This window comes from Eimeria tenella, genomic scaffold (genome assembly GCF_000499545.2).
Source record: "Eimeria tenella Houghton genomic scaffold, Eth_scaff38, whole genome shotgun sequence".
Taxonomy (NCBI): Eukaryota; Apicomplexa; class Conoidasida; order Eucoccidiorida; family Eimeriidae; genus Eimeria; species Eimeria tenella.
This window is the reverse complement of record NW_013543302.1, coordinates 191,734-216,533: the sequence shown is the minus strand read 5'-3', so window position 1 is coordinate 216,533 and position 24,800 is coordinate 191,734. Positions and strand designations below refer to the sequence as shown.

The window sequence follows — 24,800 nt, the reverse complement described above, 5'->3', positions numbered from 1 at the left end:
TGTGTCGTTCGTTGGAAGGCGCTCGTGTCCTGTGTTAAAATGCAAGTTTATAAAGGGGCTCGTTGCGAAGCGTAGTAATCAATACTGTCACCTGTGAGATGAAAACCACACTATTCTGCCGAGAATACCAGTTGCATAGGGAACAGGGAGATTATGTTGCTTCCACGTGTCAGCCCCCACTCGGGCAGGGCGGTGACATTGCCCTTGTCACTTCACCTCAAGTTGTTCTCAGCAAGCCGAAATTGAAGCTGATCGTGATAGCTTCTATTGCATCACTTCTCTCTGGCTTGCTATTCGTCTACTCTTGTCTTTTTCCGAGGAGCAAAGGGAAGCCATTGGGGCAGGTCCGACGACGCTTATCTAGCAGAGACGCTGACGAAGTGAATTGGTACTCCTCCAGCACGTCTACGGCAGAATGCGGGGAGATTCTAGCCACAGCAATATCAATTCAAGGCGAAGAAGATTTCGACCTTGCATCTTTCGAGGATTTCATGGGAGACATGGCCGGTGCGAAAAGACAGAATCAAGACAAGGCAAAGCCCTACACGAGCACCGCAGTTAAGCCGCGCACAGAGCAAGCGGAGCAGTTCCAATCGGACGAGCTGTTAGTAGATGACGCTCCATGGCTGGCGGACCAGCGTGAGCTTCCCTCACATCATCTGTTGGAACTATTGACTCCTCGGCAACGCGACCCTGCTATCCATTACTTGAAAGGCTCGCATGCCAGTTTCCACCTACCTGCAGGCTATGCAGCGTCAGAAATAAGGGGAAAATCCGATCCTTCATTGATGGACTGTGACTTCTTTGAAGCTGGTTCCTGGCTAGATTCCTTTCTGGATGTAGATCAACCGGAAGTCGACGACTGGTTTCTCGGTCTTGTGCTTGAAGAGCGGACGCCACTTTTGCCTATCGAAGCTGTGGAACAACAGGGTGATCTAGTGTCGTCTGTACGAGGATTGCGTGGAGCTCCAGAGGAGCGGCCGACTGTAGGTAGATCAGATGATTCGGATTCAAACGAATCCGCTGGTGAAGGCACTACTGGACTCACCCAGCAACTTAAAAGGGTTACACAAAAAAATGGCTGGTCTGAAGGAGCGTGTGTAAGAGAAAATGGCTCCCCAGCATTACTGGAGGAGTATGAACCTCTTCCCTTACCCGCGAACAACAAGAGCCTGAAGACCCACATCATGGCTTCGAATGGCTTGCTTCTTACTTCAGAAGCATGCTCAAGCCATGGGGAGCTGAAATTTAATACGGAAAATAGAACACCACCGGATGAGCCCGAGCAAGCCAAGGCTGTTTTATGCGCAGAAGTGCGCAAGGGAAACGAAGCAGAAATGGCAAGTTTGTTGGTTGATTTCGCTCCAGCCTGGCCAGCAGCGGCTTTGCCAGCGGGTAACTTGAAACAAAAAAATGACGTCGCAAAACATCTCGACAGGACAACTGAAGCGAAGCAGTGGAACGTGACTCCTACGCGCACAGAAAAGAATTTGGCATCGAACATGATTGTGACTGAAACTGTTCAGACGGAGTTTGTGCCCCAGTCCAGTGAAGCTGCTGGAGAACATAATCGGCTTTCTGTTGAAAAGCATGAAACTGAAGAGTCTTCGCAAGGTGTTTCGCTGGCTCCGCCTGCACAGCACAATCCAGACTCCGAAATGCACGCGGTGGGGCACCCCTTTCAGGAAAGTGTCTGCTACTCACTATTTCGTGACCCCTAGTCGAGAGCCTCAAACATTTTAATCCTTTGGAGAAGCCACTGCGCCACTCGATGCAATTATGTGAGGCCTGCAGTGCGTTTGTGTAGGTTTGGGGCGAACAGTCCCCGAATTTGCCATCAAGCAATCTGTTTGCCTTTTTTTTCTTACCATGAAGTTGCGCGGGATCAAAATGCGCTTTGCGTGAGGCGACAGCTTCGTGTAGCTGTGTTCGCTTGCAGGAGCATGTGCGTGCCCTCGAGTTGGGTCCTTTCGGCGCTGCGCGTGAGGAGTCGAGCTTACCGGCGACGCATGCAACATCACATCCATTCGTGAGCCGCTTAGTTGCTATGCTTTTCCTCCACACGAATCCACCGCTGATGCGCTCAACAATATGTTTTCCCCTTTATAATGAACTGCGAGGCTTCATTGCTGCTGCCCTACTTTGAGTGTCTTGATACCAGTTAGAGCTTCATACTAGCAGTCTATGAGCAGCGTGGTAGTTTTTGCACGAATTTTATAATATTGGTTTTCAACAGTGGTGAAGTTTCCTTCATGCGTATGAACCTTTTCACACTCTTTATTCTTGACTTCATCGTTGCCAAGCCCTTTGACTTTGCTGGCGAGTGGCAGTGAGATTACCGGATGTGAGTTTGTCTTGAAGGTTCCGCTAGCCCCAAGATCTACCGCACCTTTAGTCGGAGTCTGCGGTGCAGAGCAGCAATACGCACAGCATTTATACTGGCGTCTGCCGAGGGTGCGTGGTTTGATAAACCTCACGCCGTTGCCTTGGAGACGAACACTGTTCGATACTTTTCGCGGAAGTCTGGTCGATTTGCTGTCGCCCATCCGGAGATTGTTGATCCAGCCGGAACTCGAGCAAAGAGATCTTCGTGTTCTTATGCGTTTGGCTGAGTCGCTTATTAGCCACGCAGCGTGGTCGGAAAGAATCGGCAAGGGATTTATCATATCCTGGCGCCTAGGGGATACTTTGGGACGTCGTTTTCTCGTTGCGGATTACTTGTGGTGTATTTGTGAAGTAGTCGGCCCACCAATGCAGAAGCAGGCATGGTGGGGAAACCTCATGGAAAAGTACTTAGATGTCAGCATCATCGCTTCGCGATTCAAACGCAAGACAGGAAACCGTGCATTTGTAATAAGACGTCTGATTAGCGCGCTGGAAATATATCGTGAAGGCGAACGTCCCCACGCTTGTGAGGTAGTTACACTGAAACAAGAGATTCTGTGCAAAGCAAACAGGCCGGAACGGTTCAAAAGTTCAGCGTGGGATCCGTGGAGAATGGACAATGGCGACACCCCTTTTAGGGACCCCTAATGGGCGACACGACGCTGCGTTACCTGCGCCTTTTTAAGGAGCCTCGGCCGAGTTATACAGTACCTTGTGGGCCGAACGTTCGTGTCTCCGTATTTGATACTGCCAGACTGACTGAATGGCCGGCGCAGGAGCTCGTAAGGGCTGGAGGCTGTACGCATCAGGTATCTCAATCCCCATATATGAAGACACGATGCATATATGCGTCCGTTGCAATAGATTTCGCCTTGCTCTTTGAAATGCAAAGACATTTGTCTTCCTCTTACGGGCGGGGGGCCGGCACAAAGGAGAGTTCCTTGTTTTCTGTAGTGATCAGCTGGCAGTCGAAGTGCACCAGGCTTCTGGGGGTTCTTCAGTGGAAGCTTTCTAGTTCTATTTGCATGGATGGGAATATATTGGACTATGTTTTGCCCTGTTTTTCTTTGGTTGGCAGGCATCTTTATCAAATAGCCTTGCGCCGTACTAAGTCAGCAAGATTTTTTGGTATGCTTTAAATTCATGCAGAGCTTCGGACCTCATGGTTCGCTATGTAAATCAGTCCAGCAGCATGCTACAAAGCGGAAACAGCGTTTCTCTAACTGGAAGCTCAAAGAAATCTCTGGCCTCGAAAGACGCATGGCAACAGAACACTTGCAGACTGCCGGATAGCAGAGCAGCCCGAACCCAACCCGCTGGCCGATGTTATGTTTCTTATTCCAATTGGTTCTGCAACAATGCCAACACGAGACACATCTGCGTACTTAAAAGCTGCTGAAACCCTTTCCTTCTGGAGAGCAATCGGAGACACAGATTAGTGCGCGGCGCCTGCATTGTGAGAACACTCAATATGCAGCGTTAAGTGATAGTTAGTGATTTGCGATATACAGTGGAATACCGAGATCCACTTTTGGCCTACGAAGCACGACCATGCAAGTAACTGCAAGGAGTGCCGGGCTGCCCAACTTCCTTTATCCGGCAATGAGCGAACATCTTTATCGTTCATCTATAGTTAAAGTCATTTTCAAATGTCCTGAGCAAAGGAGCATTCTTTTTAGCATCGCACGTATGATCATATGAGTGGCAGTCTTCTCTGCAGTATTACTGCGCCGACTTAGATAAACCCCCTGTCACGTACTTGGAATTCGTCTGCGTGATGAGACATCTGTAAGGTGGCCGCGTCCAGCAGCCACAAAAACAATAGTTAAGGACGGAACACCTATGGAGCTTCACTAAACGTGTGGCGACCGAACAGTGCCGCTGCAGTGAGAATGAATACTCGAGATTAGTTTTGAGCAACAAGCGGCAGCAGCTGCGTCTAATCCAACCGACAGCAAGCTCAAGGTATATTCATTTAAGCGTAGATCGTGGCTTCTAAGAACACGCAGGAATTCTTAGAGGATATGAATCAAGCAGTGGTTAACAATGCTCGCAGCAAAAAAGGTTGTGTGCATAGTTTTGCACACGCAAATTGCGGGTTATGCGTACGAAAAGTCCAGCTCGATGCGTAGCTGAAATGGGGCTACAAAATGTGTTGTCGGCAAGCAACTACTTGAAAAGCCTGTTACCAACAGCGATTACGCGTGAAAATTACCCTGCATGCGTACTTCCTACTGTGACAACATCCATTTATTGCAACATTGATGTGGAATTGGAAGTTGAAGGTTCAGCGGCTAGCGTCATTCTACCTGCTGATTCTCAGGGGCCATTTTATCAAAAGGAACGCGAGTGCGGCATTCTACTCCCCTACAAAGGTTCCTCCTTGCAGTCCAAACAGTTAAGTACTGACACAGGGCTTTAAAAAGTTTTTGAAGCTATACATTCTCTGGCTGTCCTACAAGGAAGATTCAGCCGGAAACGTGCAACTGCTGCATCATCCACCTCGCAATTTGCCAGAAATTTCTGCACTGCAATCAACTTGTCATTGCCAGCAACTACCTCCGGCGGTCGCTGCTTCAGCTAATAAGTTAACTTAAAAGAATGACTAGGGCAGACGCATTCTAATGGCAGCAAAGCAGTCACTCCTACAAAGCACATCTCTTCTGCGGTGGTGCAGGAGCGCAGCTTGAAGACGCTTATTGCCATTGGGTGGAACTGTCAAGCCTATGCTTTGGCTACGTAAGACACTGCGGAACTTCAGAAATGGACAGAAAGAACGGGAGAGAAGCCTGACTGTCAATAAGATCAATATGACCAGAAAGCACGCTGTAGAGTTACCCCGAGACACAAAGATAGGTATCCTCCCTTGAAGGGCCCCGCTTCATTTGACTCAGCATCTCAGTGTTCTCAGCTTGCTTGGAGTGGGCCCTCTAGCTCTTCTTGACCATCTTCTGGGATGACCCAGACCCATAAACGTGCGGAAATGCCTCTTACTACAGCCCCTGTGAAGACGATGAGCTCCTGAGGGTCATCGCTGTCTCCGACTGCAAAGCACTCAACATTTTGATATGGAGCCCACGATGAAAGTATCTCATTGTGGTTCTCAGGGGTTCCTGGTACATCTTCGGGTGCCCCCGTGCAGTATGGTCTGGGTGTGTCTGCCCTTAACCGCCCTTCCCTTATGCCATTCACTATAGCTTTGTCTGCTGCCTGCAAAACGTCGTTGGACATCACTGCTGCAACACCCTCACTAAGGGACAAAGTAACGTGTGCATAGTGATTCGCAGCCATGCACAACTTGTAAGCTTTAGAAGAAGTGCCCACAAACTCGTGAGGCCCACATGCAGCACAGAAATGGCCGCATGCACCCGCCCTTCCATCGATCTCTTCCATTTCACCTTCAACACCTCTGTATTCGACCTCCTTATTATGTGCATTGTCTTTTAACGTGGATGCGCTCGGGGTAGAGCACTCTGCCAGAGGTAAGACGGAACAGACAGGGCTCAATGCACCACAAGCCACGCCGAAATCCGTAAGGACGAGATGAGTCACTCGAAATTTAAAGTAGAGGCCAACTTGCCTCCGAGACGCCAGGAGCTCCAGAACGCGGAGGAAATTGGAAGAAACGGTAAATGACCCCTGCGAGGGTTTTCCTGCGGAATCCGAATGCGAGGCATCGCCTGCGCAGCATGCACTGAGCCTCCTGTCTAGCCAGTCGTTCGCAGCAGCAACCATGTCTCTGCTAACCTTTAGGGAACCACCTCCGAAGAAAAAAGTCGTGACATGAGGCTTTTCTACGGGCCTTATAGTCTTGCTGATGTCTTCGACAGAAGGGCCGCACAGACTTTCTGCAGTCTTCGCCGCAGCAAAGAGCTGCTCAGTCAGCGAGGCGAGCGTCGTTTTTTCATCATTTAGCAAGACGCTGAAGAAAGTTGGAAGTCGCATGATAATGTCAGATCCGCAGTTGCTTCTTGCTGTGGACGGTACCACAGGGTCATCCTCTGGCATCACCCCGTCCAGATCTCCCCGTGGTTGCTCAAGTTTGCTGGTAGGAGAAATATCCCTGTGGACGCCTTGCTGTTGCACCTCCTGTGGCTGTTGGGGCTGCTGCTGTTGAGGCTGCTGATTTCGCTGGCTCGGCTGTTGCAGCACTGGGTTCTCCATCGAACTATACACATTCTCGAGCAGATGCAGCAATTCTGCTGCACTCCTAGTAGCACTCGTTTGCGGGCTCGACTGAAAAAAATCAGAGGCTGAGCCATTCGGAGGGCACTGCCTCAGACTAGCCGCGAGAGCACTGTAAATATCCTGGTTAGCCGGCAGTTCACTGAACGGTCTTAGGGAGGAGAGAGCAGTTAGCAGTAGCTGCTGCTGAGTCTGCAGCTGCTGCCTTGGCAGTTGATTCTGCTCCTGTTGATGCTGCTGCTTCGGTAGCACCGTCTGCAGCTGCAGCACGTGATTGATGCATGGATGGCTTTCTAAGAATCTGTCAAGGTTGGAGTAGCCTCGAAAGCAAGATAGAAAGGAAAGGCATATGTGTAGGGCTTTATTGTCTTGTGTAACATCGGATTCCGAGACAGGGCTCTCTGACAATCGTGCACGTTGGCCTTTTCTTCCTTGAAGGGTAGCATGGTCAACACGGGTCAGCACCCTATGCATGCAGCGCAGGACCACCTCTATTGACCAAGGAAAGTCCCATGGTATGCGCTGCTTCTTAGAGCATCCCACAGGAGTTCTAAGTGGCCACGAGGACTTCTCTTGAGCTACGTCCGGCGGTAGCAACAGCGCAGCAGTAGCAACCCTCACGAGTATCCCGCAGCGCTCAAGGACCGTCGACTGCAGTGCATGCAAGTATTCTTGCATCTCATGAAAGCGAGGCCCGATCGCATTAGGGGGATGATTCCTATCCAAAGCTATGAGGACGCGAATGGGACGGGACCAGCGTCCTGCTGCCGAGTCTTCCCTTCCCTTTTCCTGTTCCTGTCGCTGTTTATACATCTGATGTAGGAGAGCTTCCGTTAATTGAGAAAAGAATTCATCGAGAGCAGACTTCATGTTCCTCCTTGCCTCTGCTATTGCTGCTTTGATAGCCTTCTCATTTGGAGGTGACTGGCTGTCCCCGCCTATGAGTTGCTGACCGCACGGAACACTCAGCCGGCTTATTGCTGCTGGACCAGCCTTCAATGCTTCTTCATGGCACATCTGGTAAAGGGAACCCACAGGGGTTCTGTAACCAAAAGATCTCAGTACTTCGCCCGTAAACTCGTCCGAGCTTAATATGCATGCGTAATCAACGGCAGACACAAGCCGTGCCGGCTTCTCTGCGGTTGTTGCTGTTGCCTCAACCTTTGCTGTTGACGCGGCTACTGGTGGCATCTTCGTTGCCCTTTCTGTTTCCGTGGTGTTAGACGTCTCTGCTGCCGTTAATGTTGCTGTTGCCTTCGTTTCAAGAGACGGCCGACCCTCCCAAAGAGTGAAACCTGCAAAACGTTGAGAAGACCCAAAACATTTTGAGATCAAGGAACGGCAGTCTCAGGCGGTACGAAGTGAATAATAGAAAGCGATTTTTAACCTGAAGTCCGGCACGTTGAATCTAGGCCCTGACGTGTGAAGCTCACCGGTGACTCCTCCAACAGAAAAAGTGTTCTGTGACACTAGCTCCTGCCTCAGTGCAGGGCGCAAGGCCTCCAAGAGCACCGTTGTTTTTCCGCTGCCAGGGAGACCAACGGGAAGCAGCGCAACCACGGAAACAAGAGAAAGGGATTGAGATGGCGGGGCAGCAAGTTCCTTCCAGCTTGACATGAAAGCTGGCGCGGTATTCTGGGGCTCAAAAGACGAAGCGGCCACGTTACTCGATTCCCGGGCAGCCTCTTGGCTGCTTGCTGCGGGAGGGCCCTGTGCTCCCGTCTGCGAGGCAGTCTGAATCGCTGCGCCAACTTCTTGGATAAATCCCTGCCAACGCACATCTTCCGAATAGCAGATACGACCATCAGAGTCGTGCACTACCTTTGGCGTAGGGAACCTTATCAAAGTAACGTGGCCGCCTTTTTCACCAGCTTGGACCTGGCGTGAAGCATTGTCGGCTTGCAATGTTCTGAAGAAGCCAAAGCTGGCTTCTCGAACACCCCTGGTACAACAATTTGACGCCAGTGCAAGAATGCTTTCCGCGGCGGCATCGCTGCTTGCTTCTTGAATAGCCCTTCCTACCACTGTATCTGCCACAAGAAAACGAGCTGCATTCGCGAACGTAGAAATTTCGCTCTGCATCGCAAAGCCCCTTAATCCCTCGATGTTGCCTTTCTGGCCAACTAGTGCGATGCCATCCCACTCTAAATCTTGCTTATGTCCCAGATGTTGCTGTTTCGCGTGTCGATGCTTCAACAGTTGGCGGAGCCTCTGCAAAGAGATTGCATAGCCATCTTGATCAAGGCCCAGAAGTATAATCAACGAGGCAAACTGGTCGAATGCTGTGCCTCTTGTGCTGACCCTGGGATTTTGATAACAAAAGGCGCTGCATCTGGACTCGTGGCAACGGCAGCAGCAAGCGCTTACGCACGACCTGTGCCGCAGCACCAAGCTGCAGCCACGGTCACGACAAAGCTTTTGTACTTCTTGATATTGAGAAGCACGTAGGGCCAGAGGGTGAGTTACGAGGCAAACAATTACTCGCTGACGTCGCAGTACAAGCCTGTCCAAGTGATTTTGTTGACAAGGTTGTTCCGCATGCTCCTGCCTCCTCGCTTGAAGACGCTTCAGCGTTCTGCCATCGTGTTCTTGCAGTCGCACTGACGAAAAAGAGCCGAGCCTACGGAAATCCGCTACTCTAACGACACAAGAGTATGGGCTGCTGGTGCAGGCGTTGCTCGTCTTTTGCAGATGGAACTGCAGCTCTTGCGGCAAAGCAGTCCAGCATTCTGGGGCGCCCACAGCAGTGCCAAATGCAGCGCTGTCTTCCATGAGGTCTAGCAGCCGCATGTCTACATATGTGACCAAGAATCGACCAAGTGGGCCCATAAAGCAATTTGAACCCCGATCCCTTCCTCGCCCATGTAAAAGGAACTGCAGAAAGCGCTTTGACTCTTCCGTGCTGCTTAAGCCTCCTGTGTCCTGCTGCAGCTGTACCTGCTGACACTTTTGACTCTGCAGTTTGTGCCAATCCAGGAAGATCTGCTCTGGATCTGGTTGGCAATCTAATTCCAACAACAGAGCAGCGGCAAGGGAACACAAGAAAGCCGCTGCTCTTCTGAAATTGGCACTCTCCTCTCTCACCATATGGCCACAAGAGGACATCATCTGCTGCTGTCGCTCTTGGATCATCAGCAAGTACTCCTGTGTACGCTCCTGTTGGTACTGCTGTGAGCTCAATATTTCCTTAAGGAGAGAAAATGAGAAATTGCGTGGCAAGCATGACTGTAGTATATGGTTGAAACGGCTTAGTTCTTCTTCAAGAAAGCTGCACCAGTACAGTCCAACGGCAGCGGCTATGCGGACACGAAGTGCAGCTTCTGCAGCTGCCCCTGTTCTTGAGGAGGAAGCTACGGCGTATGCAGTAGCAACTTCTCCCGCACCCTCAAAAGTGGTTGAAGTGGGCAGAGCCGCCTGTGCCGCGGCAAAATCCTGGGAAATAATAGTGGGAGCGTCCTCCGCTTCTTGTCCCTCGACCAGCGCTCTTTTTGCCAGAGCAGCAGTCGCTGCTGCAGCTGACCAGAAGCATCTACTCCTAACCAGGCGCTTGAGTTTCTCTCTTGTCTTCCTACGCATCAAATACGGAGCAGACTTGACCTTCGCGAGCGCCACTACAGCTGACGCGGCCTTGGAGTCGGCACCGCTGACGTCCGCTGTGCGGCTGCAAAAATATAAAACAAGGCCCTCAGTATCACAGTCGCTTGCTCTCTGCAGTTCCAGTTGACACAGTGGCAGCAGTAGCTCTAGTGGTGATGACGCCTGCAGTCGCGCTGCTAGTGATGCCGTCTCGAGTCCCAACGATTGGAGCAGTGGTAACGATACACTGGGGCAAAGACAGGGAGGTTCACCGAAGCCTCTGTTGGCACCTTCAAGATTGTGTGGTACCAAAGCGAAGAATATTAGTCTCCCCTCCGGTGTTATTGTGCACTGTTGTCGTTGTTTCTCACGTCGCTGCTTGGACGCAGGCACGACATGTTGCTTCTCTGCATCGCCTATCAGCTCGCCAACAAGTGTGTGATTCTGCAGCACCTGTTGCAATGTCCTAACCTGATGATGCCACGCACAGGCCGCACATTGTGCATGCATAGCCCTTGACCATTTTGGTCAAATCCAACCAAGGACCCCAAACCCAACGTTATAACTAACAAAGACCCAATAACGAGGTACAAGCAAACCTTGTATATTTGAAGTGCCACAAACGTCAATGAAAAGAGATTGGATTTTTATTCTACCTGTTCTTGAGTAAGCCGCTGCAGCTGTTTTTGCCACGCATCAGACACCCGTAAGGCGTAAGTTTCTCTGCGGCGAAGCCGCAGTGTATCAACCGAGAAGGGCTGCGAAAAAATGCGGTCGGCCCCCAGTAGCCGTAGCAAGGCAACAACGTCTTGCTGCTTCTCTCGTTGCGTTTCACAAAAGCGCTGCTGCTCTTCCTGTCGCTGCTGAACATCACTGTGACCTTCCTTGCGTTGCTGGTGCTGTTTGCTATAGTGTTGCTGCAGTGGAGCCGCTGCAGTCTCGGGCGTTGCTGCTGTTGCCTCGCCTGCACTGGGCAGTGTGTACCTACATCCGTTGGCAGCTGCAGCAGCAGCAGGTAAAAACACACAGACATTCTTGCTGCAGCAAGCCCAAGCATTCAGCTCAGTGCAGAAGGAAATTTGGGCCGCCTCTCCATTTAGCTTTTCGAGTGCCCAAACTTCCAATGAGACCGCATTCGTACTGTTTTCCTCGCTGCTACATGCAATGCTGCCTTTGCTGGAAATGCTGAGGGAACGTAGGAGACAAGCTGACAGTTGGTGAGCACACAACAGAGCTTTCGCAGACCCTCTTCTTGCGATGTCTAGAGCACTATTAACGGTACTTTCACCTAAACTTTGAGCATCGCCTCTGCGCGCCTGCCCTCGCTGTCGCTGCTTCTGGTGACACTCTGGTATCCTTCGTTGTCTCAACGGCTTTTTCCCTTGTGGCTGTTGCGGCAAGTTTTGATCTTGACCCGGCGAGTTTTGCTGCTGCTGCCGATTTTTTTGCAGCTCTTGCACATGTGGTGGCTGCTCAAAGCGTGTTCGTTGCTCCTTCTGCTCCTGCTTGTGTTCGTGCTGCTGCTCTTGTCTTCTGGTCTCCTGCAGAACGAAACAAGCCAGAAGTTCTAGATCGAGATCGAAGAACTTCGGGAGGCCGCGGCGCACCAAGACGTACTTTGATTGTTGTTGATAATCATGTTTCATGTGTTTTCGTCGGGATCCTTGTTCCTGAGGATTCGTTTCCTGCTGCGCCTCCTCAGGCGACTCTATGAATTCCAACACTGTTAGGCCCCGTCTTAGCAATGGCACGAGTTCTGGAAAGAAGCAGAAAACTTGGTCTTCTGATTCCTTATCTTGAAGTGAAATGTCCAGCAGCATCAGGTCCGTCCTCCTGTTGCTCATGTCGCTGCTGCCGCTCCCGCTCACCTCATTCAAACCCTGTGCTTGGACTTTTGATGCATTCTCTGCTTCAGTATCTTCCGTTGTGATTTGTGCTGTTGCGGTATGGGTAGATTCTGCTACGAGAGTAACTTTCTCAATCGGGTGTCTGAGTGACACCAAAGCGGCAGGCCGGATTCTTCGCTCCATTAGCTTTTCTTGGACCAGAGGGAGCGATTCGGCAGCTGCAGAGAATGCGGCGGCCACTGCATCTTGCTGCTTTTGTTGCTGCATCAACTCCCCCAACCTCTTGATGAGCATATCCGCTTGTGCGTAAGCTGCGTTCTGAGGCAAGGCGCTCTGATGGAGGCCTTCTGTGCCGCTCAAGCCGCGGCAGAAAGACTCTGCACTGCATTTACCGGCTGGTTCATCAGGCAGATCTGCCCGATCTCTGTGTGTCTGCTGGACAGGCCTCCAGGGACTCGTCGAATCCACATCCCCGAAGAGATATCCCCCGTCCATTGGGCCTACCAACACGGAAATTCTACCTCCCAGGTGAGTAAAAAAGAAGGAAAGACCGCCGTAGAAAGCTGCATGAAACCCACTTCGAACTGGGTAGACATCTGAAGAGCTTAGGGACTATCGATAGTGCTCATGTATATACAATATAATTCTGCACACCTTGGCGGCGCTTCCGCGAGAATCCCTTTAGAGAATCTGCAGCGCCAAGACATGTACTCTTTTAATTAATGGAACTGAGAGGCGAAGAATGGTCAGGTCTTTTTCAAATCATCCACGTCCCTCTGCTCCAGTGAATGGGGCTGGAGGGTACCACAGCACCGCCCAGGTCTACAACAACATGCTATAGTTGCCATATTTATGTCTCTCAGTATCTGGAAACGTAGGTGTGCTAGCAACTGTGAAGCTAGGAGGAACGTTAAGCAACGAGTTGCAGAATTCTATAGTACATCCCGACAACACAGCAGCAGCAGTAGCATCTACAGTCATTCAACTCCAACTTAACTATAAGCATTCGATTAGCTTACCTCAAGCATGTCGTGCACTGGGGCATGCAGAGCGTGTCCTGGACAGCGAATTTGCCCATTCCTCCCACACTTGTGGATCGCTAACTACACACGTCGTCGTGGGCCGCATGTCCTGCAGCGTACCTTCCTCTTAGCTTAATTCACTGTTGCTGTGTGCCTCCACAGGAGCATTGGTAAGCAATTGATTCATTATGACAACGCATGAACTGAATGTGGCATGTGTCCACGTGCTTTGGCGAAAACAGAAGAAACCGCCCAAACCTTCAATATTACCAAACCACAAATATTAGCGAAGAACAAAACCAGTACAGCAGCTGTGGTTACTGCACAAACAGCGACAATCAGAACTGGACAAGGCCCGACAAATTCGGGTGTGTCCAAGCTGTCTTGCGGCACTGTTCTGATTCTAAGTGAACTATGGTTGAGTTTCCAAACGGCCACAGCCCACTAGGGTAAGCGAAGAGACACCCGAATTTTCCTCTCCTTTCTTCCATTGCAAGGGTCTTCTTTTTGCCAAGAAGTACTGATGACGACGGCCTCCGTTAAATGGAAGCCTTCTTGGACAACTGGCTGTTTTGGACATTCCCAAAATCGCCAGTTTCAGGCATTTGCTACACTGTGCTTATTCTGGGCAACGCCCTTCATGTTAGTCACCCTACTTGGTCGGCGTGATCCGTGACGTGCCACCTCGGCTGACTTGCCCAAAGTTCCATGTGCAAGTGGGCGTACAGTTACTGCTCTTGCTGATTGCGGTGTTTTCCCTGGAGCTTCCAGGTTCTCTAAAACAGCTGTTTTCAAAGTCGTTCTGAGGGTGTCTGTTTGCTTGCGCTGTGAGCGCCTTGTGCTGGCTTGCCCCAATGTAACCGTAGGGCGCCGCCCGTCTGCCGAGTTGGGTCCAATACTACTCCTGGTGAGCCCTTTCTCAAGCGCCTCATACATCAGTCCATCATCATTCTTGAACTTGCTCAATTTTTTTGCTCTAGGCAGTTCGTCTCCAAGTTTGTTTTGGGATAACCTTGGCGTCTTCGGTGCAGTTTCCTTCGTTCGCAAACTCTTGCGGGCCTCCGCAGAAGGCTCTCTTGTTAGGTGTGAAGGCATTTTTCGATTGTCAGCGGGAATTGAGGTTGCGCGTTTCCTAGGGGTCAGTGACTTGCGAGATGCAGCACTCACCCCTAGATGGCTCTTCCGGCGAGGGACCGGACCAACTGGGTTTTCTGAAGAAAATGACTGCGTGTAAGAATTTTTAAAATCTTTTTCCGCCTGAAGCTGCCTTGGAACAAGTGTGGCGATAGCCGATGTTGGGCACGGTGAGGATACCGAAGGGACGATTTGCGCAAATTTTTCGTCCTTCATGAGCGGAGGATCCACCGCAAGGACTCCGACATCCTTAACGTTCTTTCGCACAGCAGGCTTTTGCTGTGCATATGCCTGATCAACAGTCTTCTTAAGGGCCTGCAGATGCCTCAGATACTCGCTCCAAACTCTCCAGAGGCCCATCAGCGCCTCCCCCGGGCTGGGTGCCTCACTTAAAATCGCATGAAGAGACTCTCTAAGCCGCACGGGTAGCCACAAGGGGTCTCCATTTATGGCCGTTAGAGGCAGCAAACAAGGATTAGCATATGGGGACTGAGGAAGTAGCGCAGTCAGAGGGATGGTGGACGGAAAGAACAAGGCATCTTTTGCCTTGCGGCAGTCTAAGTTGGGTGGCAAGGACTGAAGGGTTCCCACGGTGAGCCGCGATGGGAGACGAGCAGAGCCCATTACAGCGGGCGATCCAAAGGACCTTTTTGTGGGGAACTGTTCTTTAATTTTTTCATCAGTGATAAGAGAACAAGCTGACGAGATAACAACTGCAGAAACTGCGAATGCACGCACCAACATAAGACCAGCAGAGACCGGATCATGAAGCGTGCAGCTGCGGCACGAGCTCCAGCAACAACAGCACTGGCTAAAGCATATGTGATTGTAACAGCAGCAGTGACGCCACAGCGATCAAATCTCACTCTGATTTACATCGGTCTGCGCAGCTTCATCATCTTCTGGATGCCCAAAGGGAAAAAAATCGACTTTGATCGAAGTCCCATCATTTTCGTCTTCCGTGCTTCTGTGTAATTTCTCTATTGTTTGTGGCGGCTCATGAAAAGTGTCCATCCCGAAGTCGTCTGCTAAAGCAACGAGGCCATCACGTGGCAAGAGAGGCGGATCGCGGCAAGACGGCCCAATGCAGCAGCTGACAGCTTCAAAAAATTTTCGTACACAAGGCAGGTTGATGCTTTTGGTTCTTCTGGTCTGCAAATGACCCTCTCTGGGACTTCCTTCACTTGAGAGGGTCTTATCTTTCCCAGGGACCCACGAAGACACTGCTAAGGATCTGCTCTCTCGCTCATCAGTGGCATCATCTGTGTCGCTGTTCTCTAGAAGGAAAAGAAGTTCGCCATTTGTGACGCTCGCCAAGAGGGCTTCTTTTAAATATCCGTTTTCTCGCAGCAGTTCTTGGTTCCGTTGCTGTAACATAGCCAGGAACATCTCAGCCTTAGTCTTGTCAGTAACGCGTGACGCGCAGTCGTAAGGAGAAAGAGGCCCATGAGAAGCCATAAAACGTCCTGATCCTGTTTGACGCTCCAGACAAGTTCTTGATTTCGCGGTACGAGCAATCTCGTCGGTTTCGTTCTGGCCGAACGTCCTTTCCGTGGGGGAGCTCCCGTCGTCAGCAAGGCTCATTTTGTCTCGAAAAAAATTCAGTGTTTCCGTTTTAGCAATTCCTGCTCCCGCAGACCTCTTTGACGCTTTTCCTACTCGCGTAGGCCTGCTGCTAAAACGTTGGGATGGAAGTCCCGTGTTTTCTCCTGAAAAATCCCGCTTTTCCCCCACCGAGATCCTGGGAAAACGACCAGCCTGCTGAAAGCTAAGGCTCTCCTGAGTGTGTTCTTTCGGCCACTTCTGAAGGAACCGCAGAAACAAGTGGTGAATTAGAAAGTGGTTTTGGCGAGGCGCATAAATTTGTGTATTGCGGGTGAACCCCCGAAGCAGGGTGATCAGCGGAGCGCCTCATCATGGTTACAAACCGAAGACTGCGTATTTTGTTGTACTATGAAACTGCTAGGTCGCACTAAAAATGGCTTAGAATGCGCTTACCACGTGCTGGCTTCTCGGCAACTTTGAATTTTCTCTATCCCGGGAAACGTCTCGCATATCCGAGCTTTTATGGATCTTTCCGGAAGAAGACATTGTCAGTAGTCCATCAGAGGCTGAGGGAAGTGTATCTGAATCAAGCGCCACTGTATTTCTTTTCATCATATCGATTGAGGCCAGCTCCCTCCGTAGGGCGGCAGAAGGTGCGCCTCCCCTCATCACTATGAGGATTTAGATGTCACAGTGTTATTCTAAATACGAAAAGGTACAAAAGTTGCTTTCCAGGGTGGACGGTTTTATGTTTTGGTGCTGCTGCTTGTTCAAGTTGTTTTAGAGTCGGAGTAGACGATGTTAAGGGGGTAAATGGAAAGGAGGACTCTAACGTGTACAGAAACACGAAAAAGCTTACACACAACCAGTGGCTAGCGGGAAATTATAAAATAAGGGAATTTACCGATGCGGAGGCCTGTTGTCCCCTCTGCGACAACAGGCTGACCACTGGCCCACGAGGGCACGACGACGTCGGGCGGAAACACTGGTTGTACTTGGCCCTTACAAGGGGAAATAAATATGGAAACAGTGCAAAATTGGATTTCTGCAGAGTATATACTAGATACTGAAGTGAATATCCCTGGCCTTTTTGATGCAGCTCAGCAGATGCGGGGCGTAGCCGCTGCCACCGACCTGCGGCTTGCGAACTGCTGCCCTGCCCTCCAGTAGGGCTCACTATTCACAGCTTCACTGAATAAACTCTATATATTTAACCAAAGTTACATCGTTTACCATTACTGCGTGCTGTCACCAGCAATGCCTCGACAACGTCATTCTACTGCAGTGGGAGCGTCGAAGCCAACTCCGATCAAACCACGGACGACGGACAGCCGCTGCAGAAGCCCCAACAGCGACAGGAAGCTAGTTGATATAGAATATATGGCGAAAGCCAACAAGCAGGGAAGCAGAGAGCTGCAGTCTTCCCGGATGATCCGTTAGTTCTTTAGCGCTTGACTACAGGCACGTCTCGCACGCCGCTGAAGCCTTCTGGATTCTGCATTTAGTTGCCATGCAAAAAAGCCTATTCGAGTGAAAGGAGGCACGAATATGTACCCCAAAAGACTGGAAGAACAGCATTTTCGAGCTGTGCCGCAATTTCGGGCGTAACATTAACGATGGCAGCAGCAACGTGTTAATGTTGTTTACTAGCAGCAGCAGGGGTGATAGGATCTAGGCTCCCGGTAAGTCAACCTTACGTAGCCCCCGCACTTTTCAGAGGTCTTCACTCACGTCTGCCTCCCATGCTTGTTTCTTCGCTGTCATCTTTACACGTGTACTATCAGTCTTATTAGTGGCTCCCGCCTTTAGGCACCCATTGCCCGCTGCTCGTGGCTTGGGTGCATATGCAGTTCAGGGCCACCGGCGCCATAGAGCGTGCGTGAAAGAAACACAACAAGGGACCAACTTATCCATTTACTGCAGCCTCTGTTGTTATTCCGTCAACATCAAGGGTAGCGGCACTCACTGGCTGCTGCTGCAGAAGCAAATTCGAGCTCCTTCGTAAGCAGCTGCAGTTTGAAAGAGACTGAGCAGAATTAGAGCTGCCCTGCTGTGGTTCGCAGCAACAGCACCTGCCGTGCCGAGAATCGCAGAGAAAAAAGACAAAGAGTACCGGTTTACAAAAGCTAACCATGCGTAATCGAGGCGAGAGGTTTAGTGAATTTACAGCCTCTCAGCAAAAAACAGGCCAGTGTTTCACTGCCACAAACCTTTAGCGCGCTAAAAGCAGTTCCAGCACAGTACAAAGAAGAAGATTTGGCGATTTGTACTCAAATGGGGGGCTGCATCTTCAAGAATCCTCTGCTGCAAAGCGCTCACAAACAGATGAGCTAAGACTGGTTGTTGCCGCTATCAAGAGCGCCATGTGGGTTCACGACAAGGAGGCAAGAAACTCTGGAGTGGAAGAACCTGAGAAGGCTTCATATCAGTTCTTCGAGCTGCGGATGAGCTGGTCCCCATGACTTCCTGCTTGCTTCTGCTACATTGCCGAACTCTTGCGCTCGGCAGGGATAACTTGTATGGAAGTTCTCAACATTTCAAGTCCATAGGGATGCCTGTAAAATGCAGCTTGATAGTACATCTGGGAGGCAGTGGCTCCTCAGGCTTTGTTCCGTTGATTTTTCTAAACTGCCTGTGCGCGTTTCAGTTCCAAAGAAGCAGCCTCTGGCCACTGTAAAATCGAGACAGAGTGATGCTTCCCCTCCCCTGAACAGTGGGAAAATGGGAAGGAGTGGTAGAGGAAATAAAGTAAATTTGGCAGACTGCTTTTTTCATTGTGTCTGTTTGTCTTTTACGCTGCACGTACACCGCTGAAGTTCCCAGCCCCGCAGGTGACTTCACTCCCTGCACGCCTAAAGATACGAAAATTGATGTTTTAATTCTTTGAGTCTAGCAATAACAAAAAAATGAAGTAAAGGACACGGAAATTGAGGACTCGTTGCCGTGAAAGATTACAGAAAACCTGCACGGAATCATCAGCCGCCTGCGGGTGGTGACAGGGCTGGCTCATTCTCTAAGGCGAAATATATGAGGGCACCTCTTGTTATGTCTCGAATGAAGACGGTACAAAATCCACCTAAAATGTACATTCATGTATTTTCAGATTCAAAAGCAAACAAACAAGAAACTCGAACACGGACACAAGATGCACGCCGACGCCTGCACCACAACCACCGGGGGGACACAAGCCCTTCAACAGGTTCATTTCCTCCACCTTTCGAGGCTTCTCCCTTTCTATTTAAGTAGCATCTTTAGCCAAGTGGCTTTGGTACATAAAAGACCTGACTGAAAGACAGTCCACCCAACGGAACCAGCAGCTGCTCTTGCTGCTGTTGCAACTGCTGCAGCGCTCAGGCCATGGCAGAAGCAGCAGAAACGCTGCGGCTTTTCCCGTCACCGATTCTCGATGATACTGGGCTTGTAGCAGTTCACTCTAGTTGTTGCAGTGGGCGCATGAGAGAGGACAATGCGCCAGCAATTTTGCTCTGGTGTAATGCAGCAACAGCGCCGCAGCAGCAGCCGGCAGCAGCAGCATCAGCGCCTCGTTGTTGCAGCGCAGGAACAGCAACCGTAGTGACGGCTTTTTCGGCTGAAACGCAGCAGAGCTTACATATACTTAGACAGACTAGCCTGAAGAGCATCTCTTTCGCATCTTCTTTTTCTTCACTCCTTTCCCTCACTGCTTCCTCCTGCTGCCTCGTAGCAGCAGCTGCTGCTGCCGTTGCTCCTGTAGCAACAGCGTCATCCCACCACAGGAGCTGATTCAGAGGAATACATGTAGCTTAAAACGATACAGTGCATCTTGAAGGAGACTATTTCTGTCGTTTAGGTCCCCCGGGGCCCCCGGGCTCGCCGTCATATGGCCTTGCAGCAGCAACATCAACTGCTGCTGCTGCTGCTGCTTCTTTTCTCCGCTGAAATATAGCGCTGTTTACGTTTCATTCTTAAATATTGGCCTCTTGGGGGACCTTGAAGCGGGCTTGCCGTCGATTCCGGCCACTGCTGCTCTTGCTGGGTGATTGGGGGGGGGGGGTCGAGAGCCTAGCTGTTCTCTGAAATCCTCGAAGGCAAGGCGCTTCCTGCTCCTACAGTTGCTCTCACTCCTGCGCTGTACGAGAATTTCGAGAAGGGACACTGAAGCAGCAGCAGCAAATGTAGCGAAGCCCATCAACTCAACCCAGCGCCTCTGAAGCACCACAGCGACGACACCAAAGCCACTAACAGCACAGTTTGAAACAGTGCATGCGGCACCTGTTGTCTCACAAGTATAAAAGTGCTGCACAGATAGTTGCAGCAGCTACAACAGCAGCAACAGCGGCAGCATTGCTCCTGCTCAAATGGCTACCGCTTCCCCAGACTCGGTGGCCTGCCTAGAACAGGTCGAAGGGTCTAGCTTGCAGCAGTGGCAGGAGCAAGGGGAGCATAACAGAAGGTCCACTCCTGCCGGTGCCACGTTTGCTAGCTCTGCTAAATCGGAGGAAGAGCATGAGCATCGGCAGCAGCAACACAAGTCCGAAACGAGTGGAGAAGACCCCAGATTGCAAGGTGTAAACGGTTGGAGCACAAGGACAAAGCACCAGTTACAACGGGGAGCTGAAGCAGGAGGCTCTGATGCAGTAACACCAGACAGGGCGGACGATACGGTACCGCCCAAGTTGGCCCTAGCGCGGCTGTCTGATGGCCTCCCTTCCCTTGCAGCATTTTTAGCTGAAGAAGCGAACTTAGGAGCGGCGGAGTCTCTAGAGTCGCCATCTACGTCTAGTAATGCGAGGCAAGGGAAAGCACGAGAGGCGTTAGAAGCAGCAGTGGCTCTATCGTCTGCCGCAGCAGCAGCAGCCACTGTCTCCGCTACTGCAGCAGAAGGCGCGGCAGCAACAGACACAGCGTCAGCCTTGGCAGTAGGGGCAGGCTCAGAGTCGTCTGCTGCAGCAGTATCTGCGGAACAAGAGGGTGAGGAAGCAGCTATTGCTACAGCAGCCGCGGCCGATGATGCTGGAGGTGAGGTAGGAGCTGCAGTTACGCCACGGCGCCGTCAGCGTGTGGTGGGTCCAGAGCTCTATTTGCGGTGGCAGATGCTTGCGAAACGCGTGGAAAGAGTGAAGGGTGTATGCTACAGCAGTACTCGCCACGAGTGGATAGCTGTGGGGCCGGTGCAGCATGGCAGCAGCGGAAGGAAAAAAAATGTGTATTTCTCCGTGCCACGTTATGGGTTTTCGGAGGCAAGGCAACTGGCGGTAGAGTGCAGGAGAAGACAGGAAGAGATCTTGGCAGGAGGCGGAGACAAAGCCGTTGACGCTGCCGCCATTGCTGCAGAGCTCACGGAGAAGTACAGACAGAGGGCAGGGGCTGCTGCAGCTGCCGCTGCGGCTGCTGGCCAGCCTCTACGTGATGGGGATGACAGCGACGAGCTCGAGAGACTTGGCCTGACATTAATGGATGAAACGGACGAAGGCAGCAAAACAGACGCAGACGAAACAGCGGCTGCAGCGGATACCGATAGCAGCAGGGGCGCTGCAGCTGCAGGCGCAAGTGGCGAAGCACAGCAAGCTGGAACAACATCTGGGGGCAGACCCTACGAGCTACGGAAGAGGAGGCCGCCTACAACTCACCTCACAGATGACGAAGCTACGGATGGGGCATTCAGGAAAACGCACGCCCGAACTCAACAGCATCCGCAGCAGCAGAACAATCCCAGGAAGAGAGGGCGGCCCCCAAGGTCGCGAACTGGTGCTCCTTTGGGCGAACTACCTGTCTTCGGAAGCTCATTTGCTCATGATTCTCAGCAGAAGCTGGTGCAGCAGCAGCCGCGAGGAGGAGTGGAGCTTCCCCGTAGAGTTGCAGCGGCGGGTAGCAATACGGGCAGCACCAGCCAGAATTTTGGGACCGCCAGCAGTGGCAGCAGTAGCAGCAGCAGCAGCAACAGTATTAATATGCGTTTGTTAAGCGAGGCATTAGGAATGGTGCTTCAGGACCTGTTGCGTCTCTGCTCCTCCCCTTCAGCTCTTATTGCTGCCGGCGTTCCACGAGACGCAGTGGATTTGTGTGCCCTCAGTTGCCGCTGTATCGAAGTGAGCTTGATATGAGGAGTTGTACTACTTTAGCTAGGACAGTGGCGGGTGTCACTCTCCAGTAGATAAGCCTCTGTGGCATCGCAGGAGAAGCAACGAGAGAGCAACCAGACACACAAAGGCGACATGTTGTCAGTAATTTGTTGTTATCCCTACTCTGTTTTCACATTCTGATGTGACAACTTAGATTGGCCTCATGTGCTGTTGGAAATTTCTTGTTCAGGCTAGTCAACGTCGAGTGCGCGCCGCCACATCTCCTCAGGAGTTGGAAGAGTTCGTTTCGTTATTCAGAGATTGCATTATTCAGCACAGGCTGCCCAGCAGCAGAAGGCCTGAGCAGATTCTTTTGTACGTAGAGGCGCTTGCCCGGAAAGAAAGCGCTGCGGCCGCTGCTGCGGCTGCAGCTGCAGCGGCTGCTGCCGCTTCAGGGGGAGGTGGAACCAGTGGAACGGCGACAGCAGCTGTAGCTGCTGCTGCAGCGGCTACGGCTGGCGGTCTGAGGGCCTCGCAGCTCCAGCAGCAACACCAGCAGCTGCTGCTGATGCAGCCGAAAGGGATGAAAAGGGACACGTCACCTGTGAGGCCCCTTAAGTCCCTTCCCCCGATGCATTCACAGCAGCAACAGCAGCAGCAGCGGCTGCAGCAGTTGCAGCTGCTTTCCCTGCTGCAACAACAGCAGCAGCAACAAGAAGGGTCGAGGAGAACGGCAATAGAAGCTTTGCCATCTCCGCCAAAGGATGCAATTCTCAGGAAGTGTAAGCTTGGAATATAACCACTTCGACAATCTATAGTAAAATTCACACAGGAAAACCAGCAGCAAGAGTAACGATAGTGGCAATACTAGCATGAAGATTTTTCGTTGTTAAGAGCCATGAACTCTGTGGTTGCGGGGTTCCCAGTGTTAGGTGGCTCCGCGTTTTGATGTGCACTTGTTTCATTTCTTTCAAAGATTGAGCATTTTGTTTGCTTGCGCCTTTTCCACTTACTGCGTGGCTCTTCCATACACATGTGAGCGATCGCATGCTCATCTGTGAAACCCATGGTTGCAGTGGGTTAGCGAAAATGCGGCATGGTATTTGCAGCGAAGTGTTTTTTCGCGTGCAGTTTATGCATGAAAGTTGAACAGCTTTGCGAGCATGTATATTCCTATTACTGCCGATATGCGATCCGTTGTCGCCCCTCCCCACGATGGGTTTATAAACGTTCCCGTCGTTCTTTTTTGCCTCTGTTCGTGCATTACTCTTACGAAGTCTGGCCCCCCACATTTCTTTGTTCTTCACTTTGTTCAGTTTGGTTGGATTTTATTTCTGTGTATGCTCAGACGTAACGTTCGAGGCGTGGCGACGATCCTGCGTGGCTGCATTGAATCGCGCTGAGAGCTTCGGCGATTTACGCAGACTGCCGCAGCTCAGAGATGCCATTGTGTACATATTGGGTGCTGACTAGCCGCCAGTTCCGCGGGCCCGATTTCTGGACTTCTTAAAGAGAAGTGGCTGTTGGTGGTACTGCTGCCGCTACTCTCGCTGTAGCAACGGCGGCGAGCGGAACAGGATAAAATTACATGCAGCGTCAGCACGTGCAGTGCCACAGGCAACACGTCGCGCATCAGCAGCACCATACTTTGCAGAAATTCTGTCTGCTACAGTAGGTGCTGTCGCAGCGGCAGCAGGTTACGCAGCAACAGACGCAGTTGCAGCAGCAGCAGGTAAAGCAGCAGCAACGCATGCATGAGTTTGTAACGAGGGGAAAGACCAGCAAGGAGGGACAGACGAACAAGTGCAGTAGCTGCACAGGCACTTCTGCTGCAGCAATTCCTGCTGCTGCATTATCACCGAATGGGTTTATTTATATATGAGGGATGGATACGTCTGTTCCTTTCTGCTGTCCGTTTGAAGCAACAACCAAACGAGTCCGTCTTAGCAAGTTGACTTTCAGTTGGAAAGGCCGCGTAGTTTTTGCTGTTGGATGCAGTTTATGTGGAATTTGCACATTGCTTTGGGCAGTAAGCGACCACTGGCGCCGGGCAGTTGAGGCGCACAGTTAAGCCGTCAGGCCGGCAGGAGACTTCTGGTACTTCTAGCAGTATGTGTACACTTGCATACGGAAGGATTGTTAGTACGGAGACTGTTGGGGGCGGTGAAGAGCCACAGACGAGTAACGGAACGGCTGGAGGCAATGGACAAAAAAATAAGGCCAATGCGCGCAAGAGATGACCGAGCTGTGAGGGTACTCCCAGCAACGACGAAAGCCACAATGAGTGTCTGACTCAGGGCGGAAGACACAGCGAAGTGACCATACAAAACCATGCGAATGACGCCCTCATGGGCGTGCCTGCTTCCCACAATCAGACGTCGTGGGAATCAGGAACTAGCATGAGAATGTCATTTGGCCTTTGCAGCGCATGTGAGACTCAATGGTTAGGAAATCAGAGTAACAACGCGCGCCCCTAGCCTACGATAAACACGAAACCTGCCCCAGAGACCTCAAAAAGCCAAAATGCATGCGTCACCGCGGTCCCCCGGAAGCTTAGGCGGTTGCATAGTGTGTTGGAGGCAGCGGTGGCCAGAACTTCCCGCTGTTCCGCAGCTAGCGTAGAATCTGTGCTGCCCTCTCTTGTTCTGGGAATAAATGGCGATGCAGGACCCTACATGCGCCTCTTGTTCAAACAGTTATTCCTCCCGTATGTATCTATGCATTGTATATTACTTTTGCCGATAATTGTTCGCACAGTACTCTCTGCCGTCTAGAGAGTTGTGGTGCTATTTGGGCAATTCCGTGGGGATTCCTCTGCCGCTGTCTAGGACACCTCTGCTCCTGGTGTCGCCAACTACTGATAATAAAGTCTGATTATGATGTAAAAAAACTGGAAAGACAGTCCAATCTCAAGATGAGAGGATGAGAGCAAATGCCTCATGAAGTGCGGGTGGAAGCAACGCAAAATGCTCTACACAATGAAACATTTATTCCAGAGTCTCTTCAGGTCAGCGGTCATTCAAGATGCCAAAACTGCTTTTCGGTGCCACGAGCAGCAAATGGGA

At 51.2% G+C, this 24,800-nt stretch overlaps 6 protein-coding genes across 6 annotated transcripts; 2 read left to right on the top strand and 4 right to left on the bottom strand.

Annotated features, from left to right (window-relative positions):
- Nucleotides 1–98: 98 nt before the first annotated feature.
- Nucleotides 99–1,721, top strand: ETH_00014825 (uncharacterized protein; the record flags this gene model as incomplete). Its single annotated transcript, XM_013376631.1, has 1 exon — nucleotides 99–1,721. The coding sequence occupies one exon, from the start codon at nucleotides 99–101 to the stop codon at nucleotides 1,719–1,721; it is 1,623 nt and encodes a 540-aa protein (XP_013232085.1).
- A 453-nt stretch (nucleotides 1,722–2,174) lies between these two features.
- ETH_00014820 (uncharacterized protein) lies at nucleotides 2,175–2,666 on the bottom strand (the record flags this gene model as incomplete). Its single annotated transcript, XM_013376630.1, has 1 exon — nucleotides 2,175–2,666. The coding sequence occupies one exon, from the start codon at nucleotides 2,664–2,666 to the stop codon at nucleotides 2,175–2,177; it is 492 nt and encodes a 163-aa protein (XP_013232084.1).
- Nucleotides 2,667–5,292: 2,626 nt separating this feature from the next.
- ETH_00014815 (uncharacterized protein) lies at nucleotides 5,293–12,488 on the bottom strand (the record flags this gene model as incomplete). Its single annotated transcript, XM_013376629.1, has 3 exons — nucleotides 5,293–7,865; nucleotides 8,004–10,617; nucleotides 10,803–12,488. 3 exons carry the CDS (start codon nucleotides 12,486–12,488, stop codon nucleotides 5,293–5,295), a joined length of 6,873 nt encoding a protein of 2,290 aa, XP_013232083.1.
- Nucleotides 12,489–13,612: 1,124 nt separating this feature from the next.
- ETH_00014810 (uncharacterized protein) lies at nucleotides 13,613–14,773 on the bottom strand (the record flags this gene model as incomplete). The annotated part of the gene is made up of 1 exon (XM_013376628.1): nucleotides 13,613–14,773. One exon carries the CDS (start codon nucleotides 14,771–14,773, stop codon nucleotides 13,613–13,615), a length of 1,161 nt encoding a protein of 386 aa, XP_013232082.1.
- Nucleotides 14,774–15,004: 231 nt separating this feature from the next.
- On the bottom strand, nucleotides 15,005–16,363 carry ETH_00014805 (uncharacterized protein; the record flags this gene model as incomplete). Its single annotated transcript, XM_013376627.1, has 2 exons — nucleotides 15,005–15,952; nucleotides 16,148–16,363. The coding sequence occupies 2 exons, from the start codon at nucleotides 16,361–16,363 to the stop codon at nucleotides 15,005–15,007; spliced, it is 1,164 nt and encodes a 387-aa protein (XP_013232081.1).
- Nucleotides 16,364–20,031: 3,668 nt separating this feature from the next.
- On the top strand, nucleotides 20,032–23,208 carry ETH_00014800 (uncharacterized protein; the record flags this gene model as incomplete). The annotated part of the gene is made up of 3 exons (XM_013376626.1): nucleotides 20,032–21,762; nucleotides 21,986–22,517; nucleotides 23,084–23,208. The coding sequence occupies 3 exons, from the start codon at nucleotides 20,032–20,034 to the stop codon at nucleotides 23,206–23,208; spliced, it is 2,388 nt and encodes a 795-aa protein (XP_013232080.1).
- Nucleotides 23,209–24,800: the final 1,592 nt, after the last annotated feature.